This window comes from Terrapene carolina, unplaced genomic scaffold (genome assembly GCF_002925995.2).
Source record: "Terrapene carolina triunguis isolate 2854851 unplaced genomic scaffold, T_m_triunguis-2.0 Scaffold194, whole genome shotgun sequence".
In the NCBI taxonomy this organism is placed as follows: domain Eukaryota; kingdom Metazoa; phylum Chordata; order Testudines; family Emydidae; genus Terrapene; species Terrapene triunguis.
This window is the reverse complement of record NW_020664545.1, coordinates 6,406,755-6,431,916: the sequence shown is the minus strand read 5'-3', so window position 1 is coordinate 6,431,916 and position 25,162 is coordinate 6,406,755. Positions and strand designations below refer to the sequence as shown.

General features: G+C 53.8%; 1 protein-coding gene across 1 annotated transcript; it reads left to right on the top strand.

Annotated features, from left to right (window-relative positions):
• Positions 1 to 4,986: 4,986 nt before the first annotated feature.
• On the top strand, positions 4,987 to 23,189 carry LOC112123386 (transmembrane protease serine 9-like). Its single transcript, XM_024222019.3, has 10 exons — positions 4,987 to 5,074; positions 5,181 to 5,328; positions 6,719 to 6,857; positions 7,803 to 8,054; positions 8,664 to 8,794; positions 19,859 to 19,992; positions 20,099 to 20,246; positions 20,426 to 20,561; positions 20,957 to 21,208; positions 22,269 to 23,189. The coding sequence occupies exons 1-10, from the start codon at positions 5,011 to 5,013 to the stop codon at positions 22,398 to 22,400; spliced, it is 1,536 nt and encodes a 511-aa protein (XP_024077787.1). The 5' UTR covers positions 4,987 to 5,010; the 3' UTR covers positions 22,401 to 23,189.
• Positions 23,190 to 25,162: the final 1,973 nt, after the last annotated feature.

The following is a 25,162-nucleotide window of genomic DNA, read 5'->3' as shown; positions in this document are numbered from 1 at the left end:
TGAGAATAAAACCTCACCAAGGAAACGGTGTTGTAAAAATGTATAGATTTAAAAATTGGGGGTGGGAAGGGCGGTAGTAAAGATGCTCGTGAAAAGTGCTGGATTGAATCTGTCTACAACTGACAGACACATTATCTATCTGTCACTCAATTATCAACGTTACATGGATTACAGTCAGGGCCGGCTCCAGGCACCAGCATTCCAAGCAGGTGCTTGGGGCGGCAATCTGCAAGGGGCGGCAGTCCGTGTGTTTTTGCCGCCCCAAGCAGCGCGCTGAATTGCCAACGCGGACGGCGGGGGCAGTCTGTGTGCCGTTAGGGCGGCACGCGCGTTTCCGCGGCGGCGGCAATTCCTCGGCAGCTTCTATGTTCAGCTGCCCGTGGCGGCAATTCGGTGGCTTCTGTCTTCCGGCTGAAGACAGAAGCTGCCGCCGAATTGCCGCCGCCGCGGAAACGCGCGTGCCGCCCTAACGGCACACGGACGGCTCCCGCCGTCCGCGGTGGCAATTCGGCGCCCTGCAGTAGCGTAGCTAGCGGGGTTCAGGGGAAGCGGCCGCTTCCCCTGACCACATTCCCCAAAAGTGGCGCCTGTGGACCGCGGGCTGGCTCCCGGCGCTCCGGGCGGCCGGCGGAACGGGGCAGCAGGCTCCCGGCGCTCCGGCCGGGACTCTGGCCCTGAGAGCGTGGCTGGGAGTCTTGGTGCCCCGGACAGCGCTCCGGATGGGGAAGCGGGGTGGCCCTGCGCATGCGCCGCTCCGTCTTTCGGCGGCATTTCAGCGTATGCGCAGGGTTGCCGAAATGCCACCAAAGGACCGGCGCCTTTTTTCTCTGCCGCTCCTCCTCGGCTGCAACCCTGGCTACGCCACTGGCGCCCTGCTTGGGGCGGCAAAAACAGTAGAGCCGGCCCTGATTACAGTCTGGTTCCTGACAGATCCCAAAACGGGGAATCGTTGTGGAACGGGTCGATTTCTAGTGGGATCCCACAGGGAACAGTTCTTGGCCCTCTGCTATTTAATATTTTTGTCAATGACCTGGCAGAAAACATACAATCGTTACTGATCAAGTTTATCGGTGTTGCAGAGATTGGGGGAGTGGGAAATCATGAAGAAGAAATCACCGACACAGACAATCTGAATCGCTCTGTAAGCAGGAGCGCAGGCAAACAACGCGTGTTTTGCTATGGCCAAAGATAAGATCATACACTTAGGAACAAAGACCATCACCCACACTTACAGGATGGGGGACTCTGGCCTGGGAAGCAGCAACTTGAAAAGATGTGGGAGTCACGGTAGCTACTCAGCTGAACATGAGCACCCAGTGCGATCCAGTGGCCAAAAGGGCTAATGCATAAACAAGGGAATATCACGTATTTGTAGAGAGGTTATTACCTTAGTATTTGGCACTGGTGTGATTGCTGCTGGAATACTATGTCCAGTTCCAGTGTCCAGAATTCAAGACGGATGTTGATCAACTGAAGGTGGTTCTGCAAAGATGCAGGAGAATGATTCAAGAACTGGAAGCCAGTTATCAAAGAGACGTTTAAGGGATGACTTGAGCCGTCTATAAATACCTACATGCGGACCAGAAATACCTACATGCGGACCAGAAATTTCATAATAGTGGGCTCTTCAGTCTAACCTGCAAAGGTTTAATAAGATCCAGTGGCTAGAAACGGAAGCTAGAAAAATTCAGGCTAGAAATAAGGTGCCAGTTTTTACTAGCGTGGGTAATTAACCTTTGGAAGAACTTACCAAGGGCTGTGATGGATTCTCCATCACTGGACATTTTAAAATCATGGTTGGGTGTTTTTCTGAACGATCTGCCCTAGTTCATCCCCACACCCCGCTGTTGCACTTGACACGCTAGTTAATTCAGGGACGTCCTACGGCCTGGGTTGTGCTGGAGAGCAGACTGGATGCTCCCTTCTGATCTGGAAAAAAAAAATCGATGGATCTGTGAACCTACAAATCTAACTATCTGTCCAGCATCAGCATACATATTCCACTGTCCGGCTGGGTCTTTAGAAAGTCGCTCATCACTGTGGCATCTGCCTATCCTGGAGAACGGAGCCCTCTGTCTACCCACCGTGGCAGGGCAAGCTTTCCCATGTCAGCGGGCGCCAGGCCTGGCCTCTGAACACACAGTCTTTGTCCCTGTGTGAAGTGGCTGGCAAATTCATTCCAATTATGATGGTTTGTCTGAATGGGGCCCCTGGGCAGGCCCGCTGACAGGGTAGGGCAAAGGGGGGAATTGCCCGGGTGACTTAAAAGGGCCTGGAGGCCCCCAGCCGCCACCAGCACAGCGGGGCTAAAGCCGGTTTCCTGCCCACCCTCGCTCTGCGCCGCTCCTGGAAGCAGCTGATTCGTCCCTGCAGCCCCTGGGGCGGACAGGGGGTCTCCGTGCGCTGACCCTGCCCCAAGTGCCGACTCTGCAGTTCCCATTGGTTGGGAACTGCAGCCAATGGGAGCTGCGGGGGCGGTGCCTGCGGGCAGCGGCGCCTGGAGACCCCCAGGGCCCCCCGCCTAGGAGCCGCTGCCAGAGGGGTTTGCCGGTCGCTTTCGGGAGCTACCCGAGGTAAGTGCCGACCCCCAGATCCCCTCCTTCACCCCAACTCCCTGCTCCAGCCTAGAGCCCGCACCCCCTCCTGCACCCAAATGCCCTCCCAGAGCCTGCACCCCCTCCCACACCCAAACTCCCTCCCAGAGCCTGCACCCCCTCCCACACCCAAACACCCTCCCAGAGCCTGCACCCCGCACCCCAACCCCCTGCCCCAGCCTGGTGAAAGTGAGTGGGGGTGGGGGAGAGCGAGCGACGGGGGTGGGGGAATGGCGTGAGCAGGGGCCGGGGCCTCGGAGAAGGGGGGGCACCAGCAGCGCAGCCGGCAGCTCACTGGGCACCAGCCAGCGCAGGCGAATCACCACCGAAATGTCAGGTGGCTCGCGTCCGCGCAGGCGCGGCTTCTGCGTGCGCGGGGGCCCATTGACTATTCCGGCCTGGGGCCCGGAATTGCTGTCATTGGGCCTGCGCCTGGGAAGCCGCATGGCCTAGTAGTGAGGACAACGGGCTATGAGTCAGGGGACCAGCATTCTATTCCCATCTCTGACCTGCTGGGTGACCTTGGGCATGTCATCGCCCCCGCTCTGTGCCTCAGTTTCCCCTCCCACCCTTTGTCTGCTTTGATGGTAAGCTCTCTGGGGCAGGGACAGCCTCTTGCTATGTGTATGTACAGCACCAAGCACACTAGGGCCAGGGCCTTAAGGCATTATTCTAATACCAATAAAAATGATAACCATAGTCCCTTGGCGATGGGACAACCGAAAGGCCTTTGGGGTCTGCTTTTGAAAAAACAGCCTCAGCCAGGCTTCTCCTTTTCCTGGTGCTGTTTTGTGTCTGCTAAGAATTGTGTCCGATCCACGCTCAGGGCCAGATCCTGCTGTCAGTCACCCCATGTAAACCAGACTTACCCGTGCGTCACCAGCAGCACAATCTGCTTCCCAGTGAGCCAGGTCATTTATGGAACGTGGCTGGGATTTTCAAGGGGGCAAAAGGGAATGAGGGGTCCAGGCCCCACTGAAATTCCACAGGAATTGGGGCCTCTAGTCAGTCTCCTTTGAGAATCCCAGCCTGAGCTCCCACCTGGATTCGCACAGCGACCCACACCACTTCGACTGGCAGCACAGCTCACGTTTGGCTTCATGGGATGGAGAAACTCTGCTCTTCTGAGAAGCAATAAATCCACCGGCCCAACGGCGAGTCATATGGCCTTGACACATGCAGGGACGGGTAACGGTCACAAGCAGCTGTCAGCATCTCCTGTTGCATCGGCCTGGGTGGGAGCAGCATTTTCGTCCTCATCACTCGATGATGCTGAGTCCCTATCTCTGCAAACACATCCTGAGTGTTATCTCAGGGCTCTTCCTTATCACTCTGTTTCAGTTCTTGTCCTTTCCCCTCAAGCCAATCTCACAATCTGCTTCCGATGCCTCGCTAACTGGGCATCTGCTCACAAGAGCCGGGGGTGAGTATCAGACTCATTCAGGCTCTCACGCAAAAATTGGTGTGTAGAGCCGTAAGTCACATGAACCCTGGGTCTGCAATCTGAGTCTTTGACTGCATTCTCCCTTGAGACCTGTCCATCCTCCTTCCAGTCAGGGCATGTTCTCCGTGGTGCCAGATGACAGAACAAGGAGCAATGGTCTCAAGTTGCAATGGGGAGGTTTAGGCTGGATATTAGGAAAAACTTTTCCCCTAGGAGGGTGGTGAAGCACTGGAATGGGTTACCCAGGGAGGTGGTGGAATCTCCTTCCTTAGAGGTTTTTAAGGTCAGGCACTTGCCAAAGCCCTGGCTGGGATGATTTAGTTGGGGATTGGTCCTGCTTTGAGCAGGGAGTGGGACTAGATACCTCCTGAGGTCCCTTCCAACCCTGAGATTCTATGATTCTATGTTTCATAGAAAAATCCCACTGGTACCAAGCTTTGGAAAGGCCTTTGTATTGCCCTGTGTATGTAGCCCTTACTCTCACAGGATGGGTCTTCAGCCACCTCTAGTGACGGCTCCGTATATGAGTCTGATGCTGCTGACAACAAAAGGCAACTTACCCTTTAGTTCAAGTGGTTGTGGCACCTGCTTTACATGCAGAAAGTCCCCGGTTCTAATCCCCCTAACAGCCCAAGCAGCACTGGTTGGATGTGCATTAGTCATTTATCTCTTGAGATATCAGTAGGGGTCAAGAAATGACTGTGTAGGTCTCAACACAGCAAGGCATGCACCTGCGGGAGGGAAGGATGAGAACGGGAAACGGGGAGTCTGCACGAGATGGCAGCGCGTGCTGGTCAGCGGTTAGGCAGGAGGTGAGGGGAGATGCAGATCTGGGTGGATTGTTTAGCCCAGCCCAGCTCAGCTGGTTTTCTGGCTTCTGAGTTTCATTGGGCTGAGGCTATAAAATCAGCCACGCAGCAGCAGGAGGCTCAGGTTGGCGCCGAGCCTGGACGAGGACCGAGGAACTCAGAGATGGAGTGGCCCCAGTGCCTTCTGCTCCTGTTCTCCCTGCTGTCCTACCCCTCGGCCCATGCTGGTGAGTAGAGGAAGTCGTGGGCTAGGGTTACCATCCGGGGTCCATGCACCACGTGAGGAAGGAGCAGTCCCATCTCCTCCTGCTCAGGAGTCTGCGTGTCTTTCAGGTGCTTTGCAGAGTCAGATTGTGGGGGGGCATGAAGCCAAGCCCCACTCCAGGCCCTACATGGCAGCCCTGAAAGTTTCCGGTCGTTTCCACTGCGGGGGGTTTCTGGTGGCCCCAGACTGGGTGATGACCGCCGCTCACTGCATGGGGTAAGCCCCGTCCCTTCCCCACAAACGCATGGACGGATTCTGGTTGGAAGACAAATGTCAGAGTGTTGGGAAATTCATTAAAGAGCCTAACTCACTCTGAAAGGCTGGGCTGGCCAGAGAGTTGCATCTGTTTAACTTAAGGAGTGATTTTAAGTCGATTTCATTATAATAATCCCTAGCTCTTACATAGCACTTTGTACAGGTGAATCTCAACAAGGGAAGTTAATGTCATTATCCTCAGTTTACAGATGGGGAAACTGAGGCACCGGGAGGTGAAGTGACTCGCCCAATAGGCCAGTGGTAGAGCTGGAACTAGAACCGAGGTGCCCTGAGCCCCAGTCCAGCGTTCCACTAGGCTACACTGGTTGGAAAGGCTGTGGGGAGACGCTGTTTTCACTTTAAACTCAACTGAAGTCAGGCTGGTTAAGTGAATCGGGAGCCGGTTTATGTTTAACTGAAATCAGAGACTGGAGTGTCCACCCAGAGGTCTGCGCTGGTTTCACTAAATCAATTTAATTAAACTGTTGCTAGGTCCTGATTCTCCATGGCCCTGCAGCCAGGGGCAAAGCGGGCGCAGAATGCAAGTCACTGCCATTCTGCCCTGGGAGCGCTTTACGCCGGCTTTGCGCAGGAGTAAGTGACCGCACCAGGGGCAGGTGATGGGGAGGCATGTTATGGTCTCATTCTGCAGGGGCTGAGTTCCTCCCGTGGGAGGAGAGGGAGCTCAGCACCTCACAGGGTCAGGCGTTGCAAGAGACCACAAGGACGTTCTTAGAGCAAACTCCTGGAACGTCCCTCCCCACGCTGAGCCCCCAGCTCTGCACCTCCCCCGCGAGAGCCAAGGCTGGGACCAATAACCGACACTCCCTGCTCCCATGACACCATCCCCTCCTGTTCAGAGCCCTGATTCTCAGCCAGTCCCACAGCGAGTACCCCGGATCCTCTCTCAAAACGTCCCCATTCCCAGTCAGGGCATCCCTCCAGCTGCCAAGCCCACTCCCTCCTGGGCCATTCCTCCCGACAACTGACCCCATTTCCTCCTGGACGCTAGAGGCCCAAATGGAGACCGGGGCCCAGCTGTGCCAGCGGCTGTACAAACACATAATGAGAGGCGGCCCCTGCCCCCCGGAGAGCTTGAAGTCTAACCAGAGGAAGGACGGGAGGGGAAGTGATTGGCCCAAGGTTACACAGCAGATCAGTGGTCAGGAATTAACGCGCCCTCTCCTGCGTCACAGCACGCTGCCCTGCCCACTAGCCCACGCTGCCTACACGGAAGGAGCTTTGAATGCAAGCTGCTGTTTGAATGTGAAATATGGCCCCTCCCCTCCTCTCCGAGGCAGAGACGCTGACTTGAGTGGACCTGATGTGTGATATTTACTGTCATTTGAAGGGACATCAGCATCATCCTGGGAGCTCACAATTACCGCATCCCGGAGGCCTCCCAGCAGATGTTTGCAGTTGAAAGCTACCATCCGCACCCAGAATACGACAGCAGATATGTGCCATACAACGACATCCTTCTCCTAAAGGTAACAGGACTCCCCACTGGAGAGTGAATCCATGCACCGGCCGCTGTCTAAGGCTACATCTACACTGCAGTAAGAGATCTGTGGCATGGACACAGCTGGGCCGGGTCAGCTGACTCGGGCTGCAGGGCTAAAAGTCGCAGTGTCAATGTTCAGGCTCGGACTTCGAAACCCCACGAGGGGGGAAGGTCTCCGAGCCTGGGAGCCAGCCCATGCAGGAACCTCTACACTACAATTTTTAGCCCTGCACCTGAGCCGGCTGACCCAGGCCCTGAGTGCCATGAGTGTTTTATTGCAGTGTAGACATACTCTTAGGGTTTGTAGGTTATATATGCTGCAGAGTGCCTCTGGTATTTAGATCCACCTCTCTGGGCTTTGTCCTTATGTGACAGCCATCTTCTCGACTACCACAGCAGGGACTGAACCAAGATTCTCCAGAGCAAACCTCATGGGCTGCTGCATCCGGAGCGACAGTTCTGTAGTGAGGGCAGCATTACTCACACCCTCTGTGGATTGGCACAGAGGTGACCACCGGACACACTCACCAGTGGGTTACGGGTTTGGGCTCTGCAGACTCAAACGCCGATTGACCTGTTGTGGCCGCACAGGAGTGACATCATCACGCCATGAGGCAATCCCAGGAGAGCCCGTTCCCAGTGGACGAGCACGGGCCATCTAGGGAAGTAGCCGGCCAAGGAAAGCGCCACGGCCCAGTCTCCATCCCTGGGCTGGCATCACACAACCCAAGGATGTGGGTGTTCCGACGTCAGAAGGTGATGGTCAGGACGTGTCTAGCTTTGAAGCTTAACCTCAAACCTGGTATCACCCCCATTTCTACACCCTGCCCCAAATCAGATTCCTGATGAGCAAGCACCTGGCAAAACAAAACCCCCAAACCTTCCTCTTCATCTCCTGCAGGGCCTAACGTTTGCTCCCCTCCCATAACAGCTGAGCCACAAAGCCAAACTGAATAAATACGTCCAGGTGATCCCCCTGCCCAAGACCAACAGCGACATCCCCACGGACACCAAGTGCATCGTGTCGGGATGGGGCTACATTGACCAAGAGGTAGCAACTTACAAGCTCTTCGAGACCAACGCCACTGCCCTGAGCCGGAGGAAATGTCTCCTGTTCTACCCAGAGCTCAGCGACGGCATGGTCTGTGCGGCCAGCTACCACAAGCTCAGTGACGTCAACTACGTACGTCTCTCCGTCCCTTCCCATCTTCCCCAGTCATGCTGCCCTGAGGTCGGTGGGTGGGAAGGGACATCCCCAGCCGCCTGAATGGCCCACTGTACGCATGAGCCACAGAGACACCAAAGGGGCACTCGGAAACGTTGCCCTCGTTTTTCAGCAACGAGGCAAGCTGTAGAATAGACCACGTGCTGGGGGAAGTGAGGGGGGTATTTATCACCTTGGCTCCTAGAGCTCCCAGGGCTAGTTGCTGTAGCCACACCATTGCTGGAAAGCCTGCAGGGGTGTGCGTGCACAGGAATAAAAATGTGTCCATTTTGGAGGGGCACTTTGTGTGCCCCCCGCAGCCAGAGGAGTGGCTGTGCCCCCCACCCCCCAGCAGCCAGAAGAGCTGCCCCCACCCTTGCGCACACCCCTGAAATCCTGTAAGATATTCCCTAGTAGACACAAGACCAGAGCCACTGAGCCAGTCACTCGGGGTTACACGGTGGTGGAGCCAGGATTGGAACTCAGCCACCAGTGGCTCTAGATGCGGCGTTCGCTCCCGCTAACCCACGAGGCGCTTCTCCACTGTCGACGTTCTACTTAACCCTGTTTCCCCTGTGTCTTCCTCAGGGGGACTCTGGTGGCCCTTTGGTCTGCAACGGGGTGGCCCAGGGGGTCGTCTCCTACGGTTTCCAGTTCCCTCCCTCGGTGTACACTCGCATCGCCCACTACCTGCCCTGGATTCGAAAGACCATGGGGCAGTGACCGGAGAAGAAGATGCTACAGCTTCTCCAGCATCTGCATGCTGCGCAGTCACTGGCTTTTCTCTCCTCCGGGGTGTTCCCTGGAACTGTAGGGATAACAACGCAGGGTCCACCAACTCCTCCTTTTGGGCTGCCCCTTTCTCTACATTTAAATATCATCATTAGTGGATCCGAACTTTTCCCCCCCCCCCCCCCCCCCCGGAAGAACATACAAGGCTTAATCTTGAGCCCCTCGCCAAGTTTTTACACGGGCAAACCTCGCAGGTTAGCCTGGGTGAGGAGGGAGCAAAAACATGGCAAGGAACTCAGATTTGGCCCAAACGGATTGGAACAAAGCTTTCCTCAGCCAAGCAGCCCCCTCCTGGGTCAGAACACACACGAATCCCATGATGCTGGGGAGTGTTTCACAGCACATGGATTTTGACGGGGTTCAGACACCCAATTCAAAGGCTTTTTGTTGGGAAATGCTGATTCATCAAAACCCAAACTGTCTGTGGCTAAGGGCTGGCTTTGAGGACTCTCCCGATAGAAAATATTAGGATTTTTTTTTTCTAGATTGCAGAAACTGGCGATTTTGACATTTTCTAGGTGGATCGTTTCGGGTTTGGGGTTGACGCCACTTTTCATTTTGAAATTTTAATGAACTGCAATGAAAGGAAAGGTACTATTTTTTTTAAAAAAAAGGGTTGAAATCAAAAATGAAATGTTTTGAAATTGACCAAATTGTTTCAGCTGACCAGATCAGATTTTTTTTTATTGCAGATGATCAATTTGCACAAAATTGCAAGATTCCCACTTCTCACCCCAATTTGAGATGGGCCTTCCCCCCCCCCTCCACCCCCTTGAAAATTGGGGTGGGACGAGAACACCATTTCCTCCCCACTTCTGTAGTTCCTCCCCCCTCACTACCCCATTCCTTCTATGCCCCTGCAGCGCTAGAGTGTAACAAGCAAGACAATAAACAAGCTCCCGCATTTCATAGTCTCCTGCCTTATTTTGAAGTTTGTTTCTGCTCATTGTTGTAAAAGGGATACCTGCTTACTGGATTTTCCACTCCATGCATCTGATGAAGTGGGTCCTAGCCCATGAAAGCTTATGCCCAAATAAATGTGTTAGTCTCTAAGGTGCCACAAGGACTCCTTGTTGTTTTTGCTGATACAGACTAACATGTCTACCATTCTGAAACCAGTAAGAGAAGAGAGTACACTAGGGGTACGTCCAGACTACCCGCCGTATCGGCGGGTAGCAATCGATTTATCGGGGATCGATATATATCGATACATCGATCTCCGTCGACTCCAGAACTCCACTGGACCGAGCGGCGGTAGCGGAGTCAACGGGGGAGCCGCGGCCGTCGATCCCGCGCCGTGAGGACCCAAGTTAATCGATCTAAGATACTTCGACTTCAGCTACGCTAGTCACGTAGCTGAAGTTGCGTATCTTAGATTGATCCCGCCCCCCCCCAGTGTAGACCAGCCCCAGGTCTCATTTTTAGCCAGAGGACTTGGATCAGCCAAACCCTGATCCCCTCCCATTCCCACCCCATGCACCTACTGCCACGTACATATTGATTAGCCTTCCCTACGCTACATTCCCTGACCCTCCCGGGACCCGCAGCAGCACTGAAAGGGGATTCTACAGACACGCAAGGACACCCAGAGCTCAACGCAACAGTGCTGAGTTTCAACCCTGCACCTGTGGAGACTTCAGCCTGAGACGCACACAACCTGCTCTCTCTCCCCTTCCCTTTTGTGTTCTTTCCCACCCCCAACCCCCATTTGCCTCCTGTCATCTCTCCCTCTCTCGGCTTGTCCACGGGCTCTGAGACCAGCTGTGCCATGCCAGCCCAGCGGCAAGATGAGCTCTGCCCAGCTGGAGAAAGACCAGCGGGGGAGAGGGATCAGATCAGCCAGGTGACAGTGAGCCAGAGCCCAGAGAAGAGCGGCCCTGAGAGACTCATAGCCCCATCTGTGACTGAGCAGCCAGCCAGGATCTTGAGAATGGCAGCAAAAGCTGTGTTTTCCCCACTTTTACGCCGCTGCCTCTTCTCCCTCTTGCGTCTGTTTGTCCAAAGCAGGGAGAGTGACCATCCATCACATCACAACAACCCTTTCCTCCCCCCACGCCCCCCCAAGAAAGGTTGTCTGGCAAAAATAAGAGACACTAACCAACATCCTCTCTCTGAAAAGGGGACTCTGGTAGGTTTGGGCTAAGTTAGGTCTGTACGATCGCTCTGTTTCCCTTCCAAAAAGGGCTTTAGGTCTCGCGCTGCTGCTTTTTCTTTTATGTAGCCTGCTCAAGACGTCTGCAAACTTTGGCGTGAATTGTGCTGCCATGGAGCTCAGCAGACTGAGGTCTCTGACCTCCAGACTGCGAGCCTTGTTTAACGCTTTACTATTGTACAGTGACAGGGTCACGTTAACACTCTGGCCTCTCTGGGCCCCCTTATTCCATCAAACTGAATACAACAGGCCTCAACTCTTAATACGCCGAGCTAGAGTCTCTGCTGGTGGAAGCGGCCGTAACCCCACCGAGATAGCTGATTCGCACGAGCAGAGGATCTGTCTTGTTCTCACCTCACTGGCAGGACACAGTTTTTAACTGTCGGTAACAAACTCTAAACTGATCAACACAGAAGAATCAGCTCTAACAGCAGGAAGTGGGCCAGGAGGGCTTGGTGTAAACAAAGTCCTGAGATCAATGTAAGGTGAAGGTAGCACTTCCTGCCCCCCGGAAGGGCTGTGTCTGCAGCCGAAAAACCCCACAGAGTTGTTTGTGACTTTAGATGAGGCACACCTCTCTGTGGTTAGAGTTTCTCCTCCCAACTGAAGCAGAAGACGTCAGCCAGAGGCACGGTGTTCTAGTAGGTAAGACACTGGTCTAGGGTCCAGGCGCTCTGGGTTTTATCCCTGACTCGGGCATGCACCTGCTGCGTGGCCTTGGTCAAGTCACTTGACCTTGCTCCGTGCCTCAGTTTCCCCCCCCACCCTTTGTCTATTCAGATTGTAAATTGGTTGGGGCAGGGCATCTCTCTCACTGCAAGTTCAGACAGCACCCAGCACAATGTGGTCCTCTACGAACGGTGATTTTTTCACTCTGCACTTCAGCAGAGAGATTTGGCAACCCCCTTAGCACATTATACCATTGTCTGCTCAGAGCACAGATCTTAAGGTTAATGATTCTGCCTTGTCCCTGGCCCAATAGGTATCTGCTGCAGCTGCTGGTGGGTTCCACATCCACGCAGAGGCATTCCCCACCACAACAATTCCATAACAACAAGTTCATGGCATCCACCAGAATCCAGACATTGTGAACCCCCCCCCCCCCCCCCCCCCAATTGTCACAGGAGCAGAGCAGGAAGGGGGTTGTGGGTCAGGACTGAGGTGCATTAGCACAGTTATGCATGTGGGGAGCCCAGGAGCGGAGTCGGAGGATGGGTGTGGGGTGGGATCAGGGGGCGCCAGCCCAGGACTGGACTAGCAGGCATTGCTGTAGCGAAGGATTGAATCTTAACTGTGCTGTCTGTTTGGATTTCCCTGGTCACCCATAGGGCTGGGTAGTACCCTGACCGTTTACTGCCTTGCGAGCGCCTTCTCCTGGCCAGAGGCCACTCTACAGCACTCTGCCTCACTGGCCATCCCACCTCTTCAGGGCCCCTCTAAGAACCCTTCAGGCCCCATCCCCAGTCTCTCTCCTCCACAAATCCAACACAAACCCACGCAGCCTGGACCCCAGGTTCAGCTGAGCCCAGGCCCCAGCTGTCTGTCTGCTTCCCAGTACCTCCTGGCTGGAGTTTGGCCTTTGCCAGAGGCCTTTCCCATCTTCCCACTGCTTCCTGGCCAGAGTCGCTCCCCGGCCTGGAGAGCTTTCTCCCAGCACCGCGGCCATTCCCGCCTGCCTCAACAACCACCCCCAGCTTCCCGCTGCCTTTGTATATAGGAGCCCCCGATTCCTCTCAGCTAGGGTGACCAGCAGGGCCGGTGCTACCATTAAGGCAAACTAGGGGGTTGCCTAGGGCGCCAAGATTTGGGGGCGCCAAAAAGCGGTGCCCCCAATTTTTTTTACAGCATTCCTGGGCTGGGCTGGGCTGCCAGCGGTGCGCTGACACGTGCGGCTCAGACTCCCTCTCCCAGCGCAGCGGCCGCTCCACTTCTCCCGCCTCCCAGGCTTGCGGTGCCAATCAGTTTGGCGCCGCAAGCCTGGGAGGGGAGGAGAATTAGAGCGGGGGCGGCGTGCTCGGGGAGGAGGCGGAGCAGAGGTGAGCTGGGGTGGGGAGCTGCCGCACGGCTCCCTGTGGGGGGGAGCTGCCGCGGGGGGGGCACCTCAGAGCGTGGGGGGAGCTGTCACGGGGGGAGCTGCTGCAGGGCTGGGGGCGGGGGGCGCTGCTGCAGGGCTGGGGGCGGGGGGCGCAAGGTGGAAGTTTCACCTAGGGTGTGAAACTTCCTTGCACCGGCCCTGGTGACCAGATGTCCCGGTTTTATAGGGACAGTCCCAATATTTGGGGCTTTGTCTTATATAGGCTCCTATTACCCCCCACCCGCTGTCCTGATTTTTCACACTTGCTGTCTGACTTTTCACACTCTCATGTGGGGCTCCTCGTGCAATCAAGGCTGGCTTAGCCCCAGGCTCTCCAGCCCATGGGCAAGCCACCCTGTTCCAGGCCAGATTCGGACTCACAGTCGCCCCACCCCTGACATTTCCAGCCCACCGGAAGTACAAAGCCCCCGGACAGAGCTATCCCCTGGAGCCCCATCCACCTCTTCCTCCCAGTCCCTACAGATGGGCTCTGCCGGCCGCCCTCCAGTTCCTGAGTCTCTGATTTTCCTCCCACACCAAATCCCAGCATCCCCTGCCTGCTGCTCCGCCTCTGGCTGTTCCCTGATTTGGGGGGGACTCTCCGAATCTGAAGCCCAGACCCTGCCCTGGCAATCTGTGTGTTCCCCTAGGGGTCTAGGCTTAGGAACAGGATGGGTCAGCCCCAGCAACCTCCACTTCTGCTGTAAAACCACCAGCCACTGACCGCTGCGGTTGTGAGTAGCACAGCAATCGTGGGCAGCCGTTGCCGTCCCCCGTGACAAGCGGTCGATCTGCACGCGTGGAGGAACCGCGCTGGGCTGCCGGCGCTTTGCAGCATGCTGAGTTCTTATCTCCAGAACGCAGCCTGAGTTTTATCTAAGGGCTTCCCCTTTTATCTCTGTTTTGGGTCAGTTACGGCCCCTCGGCACAGACCGCACTATCGGTCCCTTCTCTTGAAGCTGTTCTACCCTCCCTAAATAATTAGTCATCGGAACAGGGACTTGAACATGGGTTGCCCCCGTCTTAATGGCGTGCGCTAACCACTAGGCTATAGAGTCATTGGTGCTCTTTTTCCCTGGCCCAATAGAACAGCTTCAGCCAGTGAGATTGAGCTAGCCCATAGACCAGTTAGGACATGCTCCTACAATGTGGAAGACCCCACATCAGACAGAGAGAAGAATTGAAACAGAGTCTCCCTCAGCCCAGGTGAGTTCCCTCCCCCTGGGCTAAAGGCTATAAAAAGGCAGTGCCCCCCCCCCACCAGGATATTTGGTCAAAATGCTCAAAATCCAAACAAACCATTTTGCATCTGCACAAAACGTTCTGTCTCAGCCTGACATGGCATTTTCCCAACTTTGTGATTCACCGGAAAATTTGTTTTCAGTTCAACCCAAAACCAAAAACTTTTATGTTATTTTTTCAGTTGCCAGCGAACCAAAAAATCCATTAGTCCCCCAATCCTAGCCAAGACCCATCTCAGGATCAGGATGACAAAGGCCTAATGGTGTCGCAGTGGGTCCCAGGAGATGGTGAGGATAGCAGCCAGGAGGGTTTCATTTGCTCCTTCTGGTCTCCTGTCTCCCAGCCAGCCAGCTCTCTCTGTCCCCAAAGTTTTTTTTAAAGGACCCCAGAAGGGACGGAGGGGTGGAATAACCCATCCCCTCGTTATTTCGTCCACCAATTAGGCCTAATTTCCAACACGCCAGTTGTGGTTCATTGATTGGTCCCACGCACCTTTTGTTCCCCAACCACGGTCTTAGCCCAGTCCTTCAGTTAGACCAGTCGGCCTTTTTGTTTTGTCTAACTTAGTCTTTCTGTCACCTTCTCCCATCAACTCTTGCGACCGGGGAGCGGAACACTTTATAAACGTCTCCCCACTTTCCCAGGCCGGCTCCCCATCGAGGTGGGTCTGCTAGGACCCCAATTTACTACAACACTCCCCAGCCCAGGAAGGATTCATGCCACATCCAAAGCCTCCCAGGCCCTTGTCTCAGGACACAGTTGTGTTCTTGAAACACCAAACAGAAGCAGTTCCTCTGTCCACCCTGGGTTACAGCTCCCACAAGCATCTGCCATGGCCTCTCAGTGCTGAAAGGAGCTCCCACCTATACCCTCTGAGGCCTTCATAGAAAGGCCCTGACCCCCCTTCTCAGCAGGGTCTGATAATGGAAGAAGGCTGGCTGGCTCCAGGCATTTAAAGCGGCGGATCAGCCTGTTAGAGGGCTCTATATAATGCCTGGACCGTGCACAGTCACAGCAGCGTGTATAGTTCCTTATTCTTTCCAATTGACTTTACATTCCTTGCCAGGCCATGGGATAGAAGACAGGAAAGACAGGTGCCAATTTCCTACATCATCTGCTGCCTTATTATGTTGCCTCTGTGTGGTGTGTGTGTCCCTTAGGGGTGGTGTGTGTGTGTGTGTGTTGTATGAAGCTACAGGAATAAAACAAGGCCCCTAATTCCTCCCCAGGGCAGGGTGCTAACGGGCGCTCCACTCATTAGAGGAAGAGGCTCTTCTCCCTGAGGACAAACACACCTTCCTGTGAGCAGAGATTAGGGGGGGCATCATTAGCATGCTAAGAGATATGCAAAATGTGCTCTTTAAAGATTTAAATCCCCTGAGTTCAGAGTCCCCTGACTGGTCCCCTGGGGACATGAGGCTCTCTAGCAGGGGGGTTCAGGATTCTGTCTGTACCTGTGGATGTAAGAACGGCCAGACTGGGTCAGCCCAATGGCCCAGGTAGCCCAGTATCCTGGCTCTGAGAGTGGCAACCGCCAGGGGCTTCGGAGGGAATGAGCAGGACAGGGCAATTACGGTGTGAGTCATCCCCAGGCGTCCAGTCCCAGCTTCTGGCAATCAGAGGTTTAGTGACCCCCCCAGAGGGCAGGGTTGCCTCCCTGACTATCTTAGCAAGGGGTCACAAAACCGAGTCCCAGAGCCAGATGCTCAGCTGATGTCAAATGCAGCTATGGCCCCAGGGACCCCCACTGAGAATCCGGCACAAAGCTGAACCAGGGATAATTCCAGAGACCCTTCCCTCAAATGGTCTGACACTGAACCTAGAGCAGACAACTTCCCCTTCTGCTAAGACTTGGGTCCTCTTCTGACCTAGGGTCTGATCCAGTTCCTGTTGGGATCTATGGGGATGGGCTGAATCAAGCCCCTGCAGACCAGGCACTGACCAAGCAGCGCCAGCTAACTGTCCTCCTGCTGAAGGTGTTTGCAGTGGGGAAGAGGTAACAGTGTCTCTTCTGGTAGTTCCTGCTTCTGATTGCTGCTCTTCTTGGGCAGAGGCCTGGGACGGGTTTGGTGGAGCGCAGAGGGGAGAAGCATCTTCTCTTCCTCCATGTCCCACTGTCGCCATCAACCTCAGGTCATTAAGGCCAAGATTTCCAAAGAAGATTAATGACTTTGGGAACCCAGTTGGAAGAGCCTGATTTCCACAGACTGCCGAGCAGTCACCGGCTGAAAATCAGGCCCCCCTTCACGGCGTCTCCACTGAAAATCTCGGCTTAAGTGAGGCCTAGAGTCTGTTCCCTCCCAATATTGCGCTTGTGACTGTAGCATCGGAGCCAAGCGGTGCACAGGCTTTACGTGGGCTCTCTGCAGAGAGATAAATATCCCCCCCGATGAAATGGCAAAGGCCTGTGTGGTTTTTGGTTACAGCCTGGGCCGCCGTTAGCACCTTCTGCCCAATGGAAAAATGTGTGACAGCGGAAAGGATGCTATCAGCCGGCTGGTGTTCTTGACCGTTATCTCCAGGGAGGCACAGAACCCATCATCATTTCTCTACTTGAGTGGAGATACAGATCCTCTCCCACACCACCCAACGCCTTCTCATGCCCTTTACATGATCGGTTACGGCTATTGCTGGCTCCAGCCGTCATGCGGGGTCCAGGACACTGACAGATCATTCTCAACGGGAGAGGAGAGGAGCGGGGTTTCCCACGACTCAGGACTTCGCAGTGGTGCAGTCCAAATCGGTTATTAACGGCCTGCCCCAGAGGGTTAATAATGAGATGGCCACACCGGGTGTGGCCACAGAACAAGTGAGATTAACCCAGAGTAGGGGGAGCATGAGGAATTCCTTAAGGACTTGGCTACCTGATGGGAGATGAAACTCAGTGTAGACACACGCAAGGGAACAATTTAAACTACTCAGTCACAGGGCTTAATAATAATAATACCTCCTAGCTCTCATCTAGCCATAAATCTCCAAGTGCTTTACAAAGGAGGGGAATATTATTATCCCCATTGTACAGATGAGGAAACTGAGGCACAGAGCAGGGTTGTGATTTGCCCAAAGTCACCCAGCCAGGTCAGTGGCAGAGCCAGGAAGAGAACCAGGGATCTCCTGAGTCCCAGGCCACTGCTGCACCCACAACAGTGTTACAACAGTGACAACCACCCTCTTGGGCAACACGTTAGTTTTGAACCGGGCACCTACCGTGCTAAACGCAGAAGCTGCTCCGGCGTGAGCTGAAGACCCAACATGTGGCAAATGGGGGCTGACAGGGCATGAGACTCACATTTAACCCCATGTCTCGGCCCATATTCAGCCCAGTTTGAATTCCCTGCTCCTGGGAATAGAGGACACGGCCGGCCCAGCGCTTGGGAGTGACTCCTGCTCACTGCAGAGGGCTGCTCCCAGCGCGTAGCCTTTACTTACACCCACATGTAATCTCTGCTGACACCAGCACTGCATCATCCCAGGGCGACCTTGGGGAAGTAACGTCGTCTTCCTGTGCCTCAGTTTCTCCATCTGTAAGATGGGGATAACGATCCTGGCCTGCCTTTTTAAGTGCCTTGATCTGTGCAGGTGAGATGTGCTATAGACATAGGATAGGAATGGTACAGAAGGGCCGAGGCCTCTCCACTCCAAACTATCCATGTTCTACAGAGCGCATTTCCATCTGTCCACTGCTAGCCCCCAAAGAGCTCCTGCTGACTGGGTGACAGCCACCCTCTTCGCCAGCACCCCGCCTGCCTCCGGAGCTAAAAGCACCAGCTTGGCTGTAGCTCGAGCTAGAAAGTCACGGCTCCACAGCTGGGACTGGAACAAACTCATATCGCCAGTGGATCAGGCACCACATGACACTGGGGGGGTTACGCCTGCACCCAATCACTGGGCAGTTTGCAAACGTTGTCTTCCTTGTCTCACACCGTGTAGGGCCTGTAAGGCCCCATGCTTTCCATGCCCCACAGGCAAACCCCATGATGTATGGGGGGGCGTTTATCACGAGCACAGTGCATGCTGGGGCTTTAGCTCTGAGATCCTGGGTATGACGGGTTGGATCACAGAACACCCCCCCCTTGGGAGCTGTCAACGGATATGCCAAGACTACTCCTGCCCCTGCCTTCCTGCCCTGGCAGCTTGGGACTTCAGTGCCCTGCCTGGTTTGAGCCAGACCCGCTAGGCTGCTGCAAACCCAGACCCAGGTCTGAATCACGTCCCCTAACAGCTGTAGGCTTAACTGAAAGCAGCTTACAGAAATGTTCCTGCCTTTAACACTCAGATGCCCAACTCCCAATGGGGTCTAAACCCAAATAAATCCGTTTTACTCTATATAAAGCGTATACAGGTTAAACTCATAGATTGTTCACCCTCTATAACACTGATAGAGAGATATGCACAGCTGTTTGCCTCCCCTCAGGTATTAATACATACTCTGGATTAATTAATAAGTAAAAAGTGATTTTATTAAATACAGAAAGTAGGATTTAAGGGGTTCCAGGTAGTAATAGACAGAACAAAGTAGATTACCAAGTAAGATAAAATAAAACACGCAAATCTAAGTCTAATACAGTAATACAACTGAATACAGATAAGATCTCACCCTCAGAGATGTTTCAATACGTTTCTTTCACAGACTGGATGCCTTCCTAGTCTGGGCCCAATCCTTTCCCCTGGTACAGCTCTTGTTCCAGCTCAGGTGGTAGCTAGGGGATTCCTCATGATGGCCTCCCCTTTTGTTCTGTTCCACCCCCTTATATATCTTTTGCATAAGGCAGGAATCCTTTGTCCCTCTGGGTTCCCACCCCTCCTCACTGCAAAAGCACCAGGTTAAAGATGGATTCCAGTTCAGGTGACATGATCACGTGTCACTGTAAGACCCCAAGCCTTCATTCCTCCCAGCCTGACTCACAGGAAGGCCTGCCTGCAAACAGAGCCATCCACAGTCAATTGTCCTGGTTGATGGGAGCCATCAAGATTCCAAACCACCATTAATGGCCCACACTTTGCATAATGACAATAGGCCCTCAGAGTTATATTTCATATTTCTAGTTTTAGATACAAGAGGGATACATTTATAGACATAGGATGACCACACTCAGTAGATTATAAGCTTTGTAATGATACCTTACAAGAGACCTTTTGCATGAAGCATATTCCCGTTACATTATATTCACTCATTAGCATATTTTTATAAAATCATATAGACTGCAAGTCACACTGGGAAGGTGCTTTATGGAGTGTTTGTGTTTGTTTTAAGCAGGGCCTGTTAACACAGCGACTACTCTCCCACAGGTCCTGCTGACTGGCCTGCCCCGCTGGGAACAAGAGATGCATTGTCCTGCACGCCCCCAGAAGCTGTCAATTCGGGCCAGCTTCCGAGCATCTGAAGCAAGTGACCAGAGGCAAGTGGAGAGGCGGTAGCAGATAGACGCACAAGGATCTGATTGTGCCCGGATCATTTAGATCAGCCCAGCACATGTGGTTTCCTGGTTTCCGAGTTTCGTTGGTCTGAGGCTATAAAACCAGCCACGGGGCAGCAGGAGGCTCAGGTTGGTGCCGAGCCTGGAAGAGGATCCGAGGAGCTGTGAACTTAGAGATGGAGCGGCCCCAGTGTCTCTTGCTCCTGCTCTCCCTGCTGTCCTACCCTTCGGCCCATGCTGGTGAGTAGAGGAAGCCATGGGTGAGGGTGACTCTCCGGGGTCCATGCACCAGGTGAGGAAGGAGCCATTCCCTCTCCTCCTGTTCAGGAGACTGTGTCTTTTGCAGGTGCTTTGCGGAGTCAGATTGTGGGGGGGCATGAAGCCAAGCCCCACTCCAGGCCCTACATGGCAGCCCTGAAGATGTCGGGTGATTTCAGCTGCGGGGGGTTTCTGGTGGCCCCGGACTGGGTGATGACCGCCGCTCACTGCATGGGGTAGGTACCGTCGCCGGGTTTGTCCTTCTCACGCTGGTTGACGGAATACCTTTTAAAGCAGGAGTCGTCTGCAGTCCATGTGAAGCCAGCTGTCTCTACGCCCTCGCCCCCATTGCTCGGGGAAGGGGAGAGGGGCTGTGTCAGGGAAAGTGACCCGCGCTGTCTCCTCCCGGTTTCAGGGATATCACCGTGATCCTGGGAGCTCACAACATCCATGAGCCAGAGGAGTCGCAGCAGGTGCTGGGGGTTGAGACGTACTACAAACACCCCGAATACAACGACATCTTCTTAACTAACGACATCCTGCTGCTAAAGGTAAGTGACTTGACTGCAGCAGGGGAGGTCCCCCCGACAGCTGCTATGGGAAAGGAAGCCATGGGCAGACCCTGCAGCCTCATCCTTCCTGGAGTCCCCTGGGGGTCAGGGACACTCAGAATAGATCCCCCAGTGTCAGCCGCACTTGTCCCACATCCCCTGCAAGCTGCATGTTCTCCAGTATTGCCTCTCTCCTGTCCCCTCAGTGTAAGTGCTCAGGGCCCGTTGCTGTAGGCTGCTGAGCACTGGCTCTGAGGATGCTCAGCCTCTCCCATCACCTGGCCAGGTAGGGCCACTGGACATCTTCCTGAGCCATTCTCACCGCGTGACCCCTGCCTCCAGATGCCATTGACTGCTGCTTGGGGCTTAATACTCCTCCTCTTCCTCCCGCCCAGCTGACAGCGAAGGCCAAGCTGACTAAATACGTCCAGCTCATCCCCCTGCCCAAGACCAGCAGCGACGTCCCCACCGACACCAAGTGCAGCACCGCGGGATGGGGCCTCATTGACAAAGAGAGGATCACCGACAAGCTCTTTGAGACCAACATCACCATCTACAGCCGCAGGAAATGCCTCAACGTCTACCCCAACCTCAACGACGGCATGCTCTGCGCCGGCAGCTTCCACCAGCTCAAGGACTCCAGCCAGGTCAGTACTGGGAACGCCGGCCAACAGGTGGAACGGGGAAGTGTAAGCACCAGGAGCTCCGCTCCAGGGCTGGGACTCCCAGGCAAGCTACTTAGGTTCCACTCTAAGAGGAGGGACGCTCGTGGATGCAAATCTCCTGCCAGTTCATGTGTCTCCCATAAGGGTTTCCCCCGTGTGGTTTCTTGCTACCCAGGCTGACACAAGCCTGCATTCAGCTCCTGAAGGAGGGTTTGCTGCTGAGCCCGGAGATCTGTGGAAGCACACGGCCCAGCACCGATGGATTCCTTAGTAAATCCCATCTACACAAGACCTGGGCAAAAAATTTCAACCCCTCCCCCCCCCCTTTTTTTGGCCAAAACATGCAGATTTCGGTCAACCAAAACATTGCACCAAGTTGTGTTCAATTCACCCAATGGTTTCGGTGAAAAAAACCCAACTCCCTCCCTTCCCCCCCCCCCCCATTTCTGAACCAAATCGAAACACGTTGGTTTGACCTTTTCCAAACAGAATGTTCTGATTTTTCGAGTCGAAACACCTCTCCCTTTGGAAACCTCCCTCCGTTTTCCTTGAAAACGCTCCATGCCCGGACCCTTTTTTCCTTGCTGCTGTTTGGAACTGGCACGAGATGAAAACTCCATTATTAGCCCAGCTCTAGGGCAGACCTCTTCGGACCGTGTGTCTCTGCCGCGGGCACAGGGGGCGATCACCACCGATGTACCTGTAGCCGAGCTGGCTTTAATTTAGCTGACTCGGGTACCACAGCATGGGCCAGACCTGGGAGTGCTTACCCTGGGTTCTGGATAGGTTCGTACAGCCTACGCTGCTGCAGCTTCACTGCTCCAGTAATGCTCACTCGGGAACATCAGTCATGAGCCGCAGTCACACCCAGTGATTGCAGTGCCTGTGACATGGGGCGACCACATTGGGTTTGTGCAGAACAGCCAACTTAACAGGTTGACCCCTGGGGTAAGTGCATGGAAGTCATTCAAGTTACGCTAGGGATTAAGTTGGCCCCATATCTGGAGGGCCTCTGAAGTCTCTCCTCTTCTCTGTTTGGCAGGGGGATTCCGGGGGGCCTCTGATCTGCAATGGGGTGGTGCAGGGAATTGTCTCCTTTGGCTACAGCGCCCCTCCTGCTGTCTACACCCGCATTGCTAACTACCTTCCGTGGATCAAAAAGATCATGGGCTAGAGGACCGGAGAGGGAGATGCTCCAGCTTCTCCTCCAGCATCTTCTGCCTTGGAGACCTGTGCTGCTTTCCCTTATGCTGTATCCTCCGGCTTTTTCTCCCTTCGGGGTGTTGTCTGAAACCATAGGGGACAAGACTCTCTCTAGGTGCCTCTATGGCCTTGTTACTGTAGACCTGAACGCCTGCAGGCCCAGCAGTTCCCGTGTCACCTGGGTTCTGTTGGCTCAGGAAAGGAATGTCAAGTTTTCAGCCCCCTGAGTTAATATTCTCTTGCCTGGTCCCCTGAAGAAGCAGCGGCTTTGCTGTTCTGAGGGGCTTCAGGATTCCTTCTGCCCCTGTTGACTTGAATAGGGCACAGCTGCCCAGTCTCTGGGATGGTGCTAAGACCATCAGAGCAGAGTCAGGGATAATTCTAGAGCAGGAGGCACTGAAGTGGGTTGAAATCGGCCCAAGGAGGTGGTTTTGGATCACCTGGAGGGGAAGGCTCTGACCCATGCTCGCTCCCTCCTGGGCGTTCCCTGGTTTGTTTCCCCGGCTCTGTCCCAGGCTGAGGTTGGGCTTCGCTTGGGTTTACAAGGGAGTTTCTCTCCCTGGCAATTTCAGCTGGTGCCACATTGTCAGAGCAGAAGCAGAGCAAAGAATCCTTGCCAGTCCCTCTAAGGGGGGGAGACGCCCCAACCCTATGTTCTCACACCCCCTTCACCCCGGTCACTGCTCCATTCCTTCTCTGTCACTCGCTGCGATGCCGGGCATGTAACAAGCTTGAAAAATAAACGCCAATCTGCATTTCACAGTGTCTCGTTCTCCTGCTTCACAACGGCTTGTTTCAGTGGGTTTCTGATCATTCTCCAGATAAACACAAGGGGCCAAATTCGGCTCCCAGTTGCAACGGGGCAGGCCCTTTGATTTCAGAGGGTTGCACGGGTGTAAATGAGCAACTGGGCCCAGAGGAGAACAGCCCTCTTTCGACTTCCCAGGCCACAGAGGGAAGTGCCCCAGGAGAACTGAAAAAGACCCATGTGGTTTTCTGATTCCGGACTGCGCAGCCATTAATAGGTCCTAACTATTTGGAACTCTGCAAGTGGGAGGGGCACGGTCTGTAGGTGTTCGTGGTCCTTATTGCTGGGAATGTGTAACCCTCCGGATTAGCTTTGCCGTTCAGTTTAGACACAGACCCTCTCACATGCTGCCCGCTGCCTCCTTGTGCTTTTCTTGTGGTCCTGGGTTTGTCACTGATCGCTGCTAGAAAAATCTCGAGAGGAGGAAAACTCCCACTGTTGGAGCAGAGTCAGGCCAATGCTGAGCACGTCCAGCGTTACCAACTCGCGTGATTTCATTCCCAATCATGACATCTTGGGGTTTTCCTTTCTCAGCTTCCATTTCATAAAAAAGTTTCTAGCCCAGCGCTAACCATAGGAAGAAGCTTCCCTGGGGTAATTTATCTAATAACTGGGTTTTTTTATGCTTTATTCTGAAGCAGCTGGTTCTGTTAGAGACAAGACAGTGGACTAGGAACTTGGGGTGTGATCTGGACCCCGTTACCCCCCCCCCATCTGAGCACCTCACTATTTACCACATGGGAGTTAGAGGCACTCATGTGCCACAGAGAGAAACTCATCCGTTGCTAACTGGGTTTAAAGCTGTCAGTCAAACATACAAGTGGAGAGAAGGCACATGGCTTCTGATAACAGTCTAAATGGCAGATTTCAGAGGGGTAGCTGTGTTAGTCTGTATCAGCAAAAACAACGAGACACCAGGGGAAAAAAATCTGTGAACGTGGAAAGGATGCTATCAACATGTAGATGTGACAACTTTATCACAACCATCGCTGATAACTTTATCTCCAAACCCCAATGTTTAAGACTCTCAGGCTCCGCCCAGATCACCCATCCTCCATCTCAATCAGCAGCAAATCATCAGGCAAGATCAGATGGTGTAGATCAGTCTAGGTCCCTTGGCTTCAGCTGGGGATCTAGCTCCCTCTGTCTCCAGAACCCTAATGGAAGTAGGTTGATAAGGGAGGGAGGTTTGGTAAGGAAAGCTTTGACGGGGAGCAGGGAAAGTTGCTTTTAAGATTTTAAAACCCCCAGCAAAGATGCCGCGTGGATGGTTTGAGATGCTATAAAAAATGTAGTGGGGAACAATGCTGGTAAGGAAATCATTCAGGATTGTCTTTCTGGTTTTTTTCCATGTAAGACAAATAAGTTACACTGACAAACAACAGCCAAACATCAGAAATGATAAACCAGGCTCCAAAAAATATTCACAAGACTGAATTAAAAATCATGTATTTGTTGTTGGTTTTTTTAATTAATACATTTTAGGTTCTTGGCCTCCTGGATTTTGAGACTTTAGATCACACTCTTGTCACATTTTCCATTTTTTCTCCCCAACAATAAGGGCTAGAAACTTTCTCCCCTCCCCCCTCCCCAAGAGCTGAGATTTTCACATAATCATGTGACTCCAGAAGCTGGGGCTTTAAGAACAATCCTAAATATTGCCAGACTCAGGATCAAATCACAAGAGCTGGCTGTGACAGACAGCAATTTCCTGCAATATCCTGGACGCACCATACTGAATTAAATTGTTCCAATGATTAATTACTCTCATCATTAAAAATGTGCATCTTATTTCCGGGCTGAATTTGTCTCGCTTCAACTTCCAGCCATTGGATCGAGTTATACCTTTCTCTGCTAGACTCAGGAGCCCATTATTAAATATTGGCTCTGATTTCCATACTTACAGAGTGGGATCAAGTCACCCT

What these genes read in the sequence shown, in the direction of transcription:
- LOC112123386 (XM_024222019.3), top strand. Translation starts at nt 5,011, where the DNA reads ATGGAGTGGCCCCAGTGCCTTCTGCTCCTGTTCTCCCTGCTGTCCTAC. An exon ending in ACGACATCCTTCTCCTAAAG is followed by an intron (nt 6,858 to 7,802) that starts GTAACAGGACTC and finishes CTCCCATAACAG; the next exon opens with CTGAGCCACAAAGCCAAACT. An exon ending in ACCGCCGCTCACTGCATGGG is followed by an intron (nt 20,247 to 20,425) that starts GTAGGTACCGTC and finishes TCCCGGTTTCAG; the next exon opens with GGATATCACCGTGATCCTGG.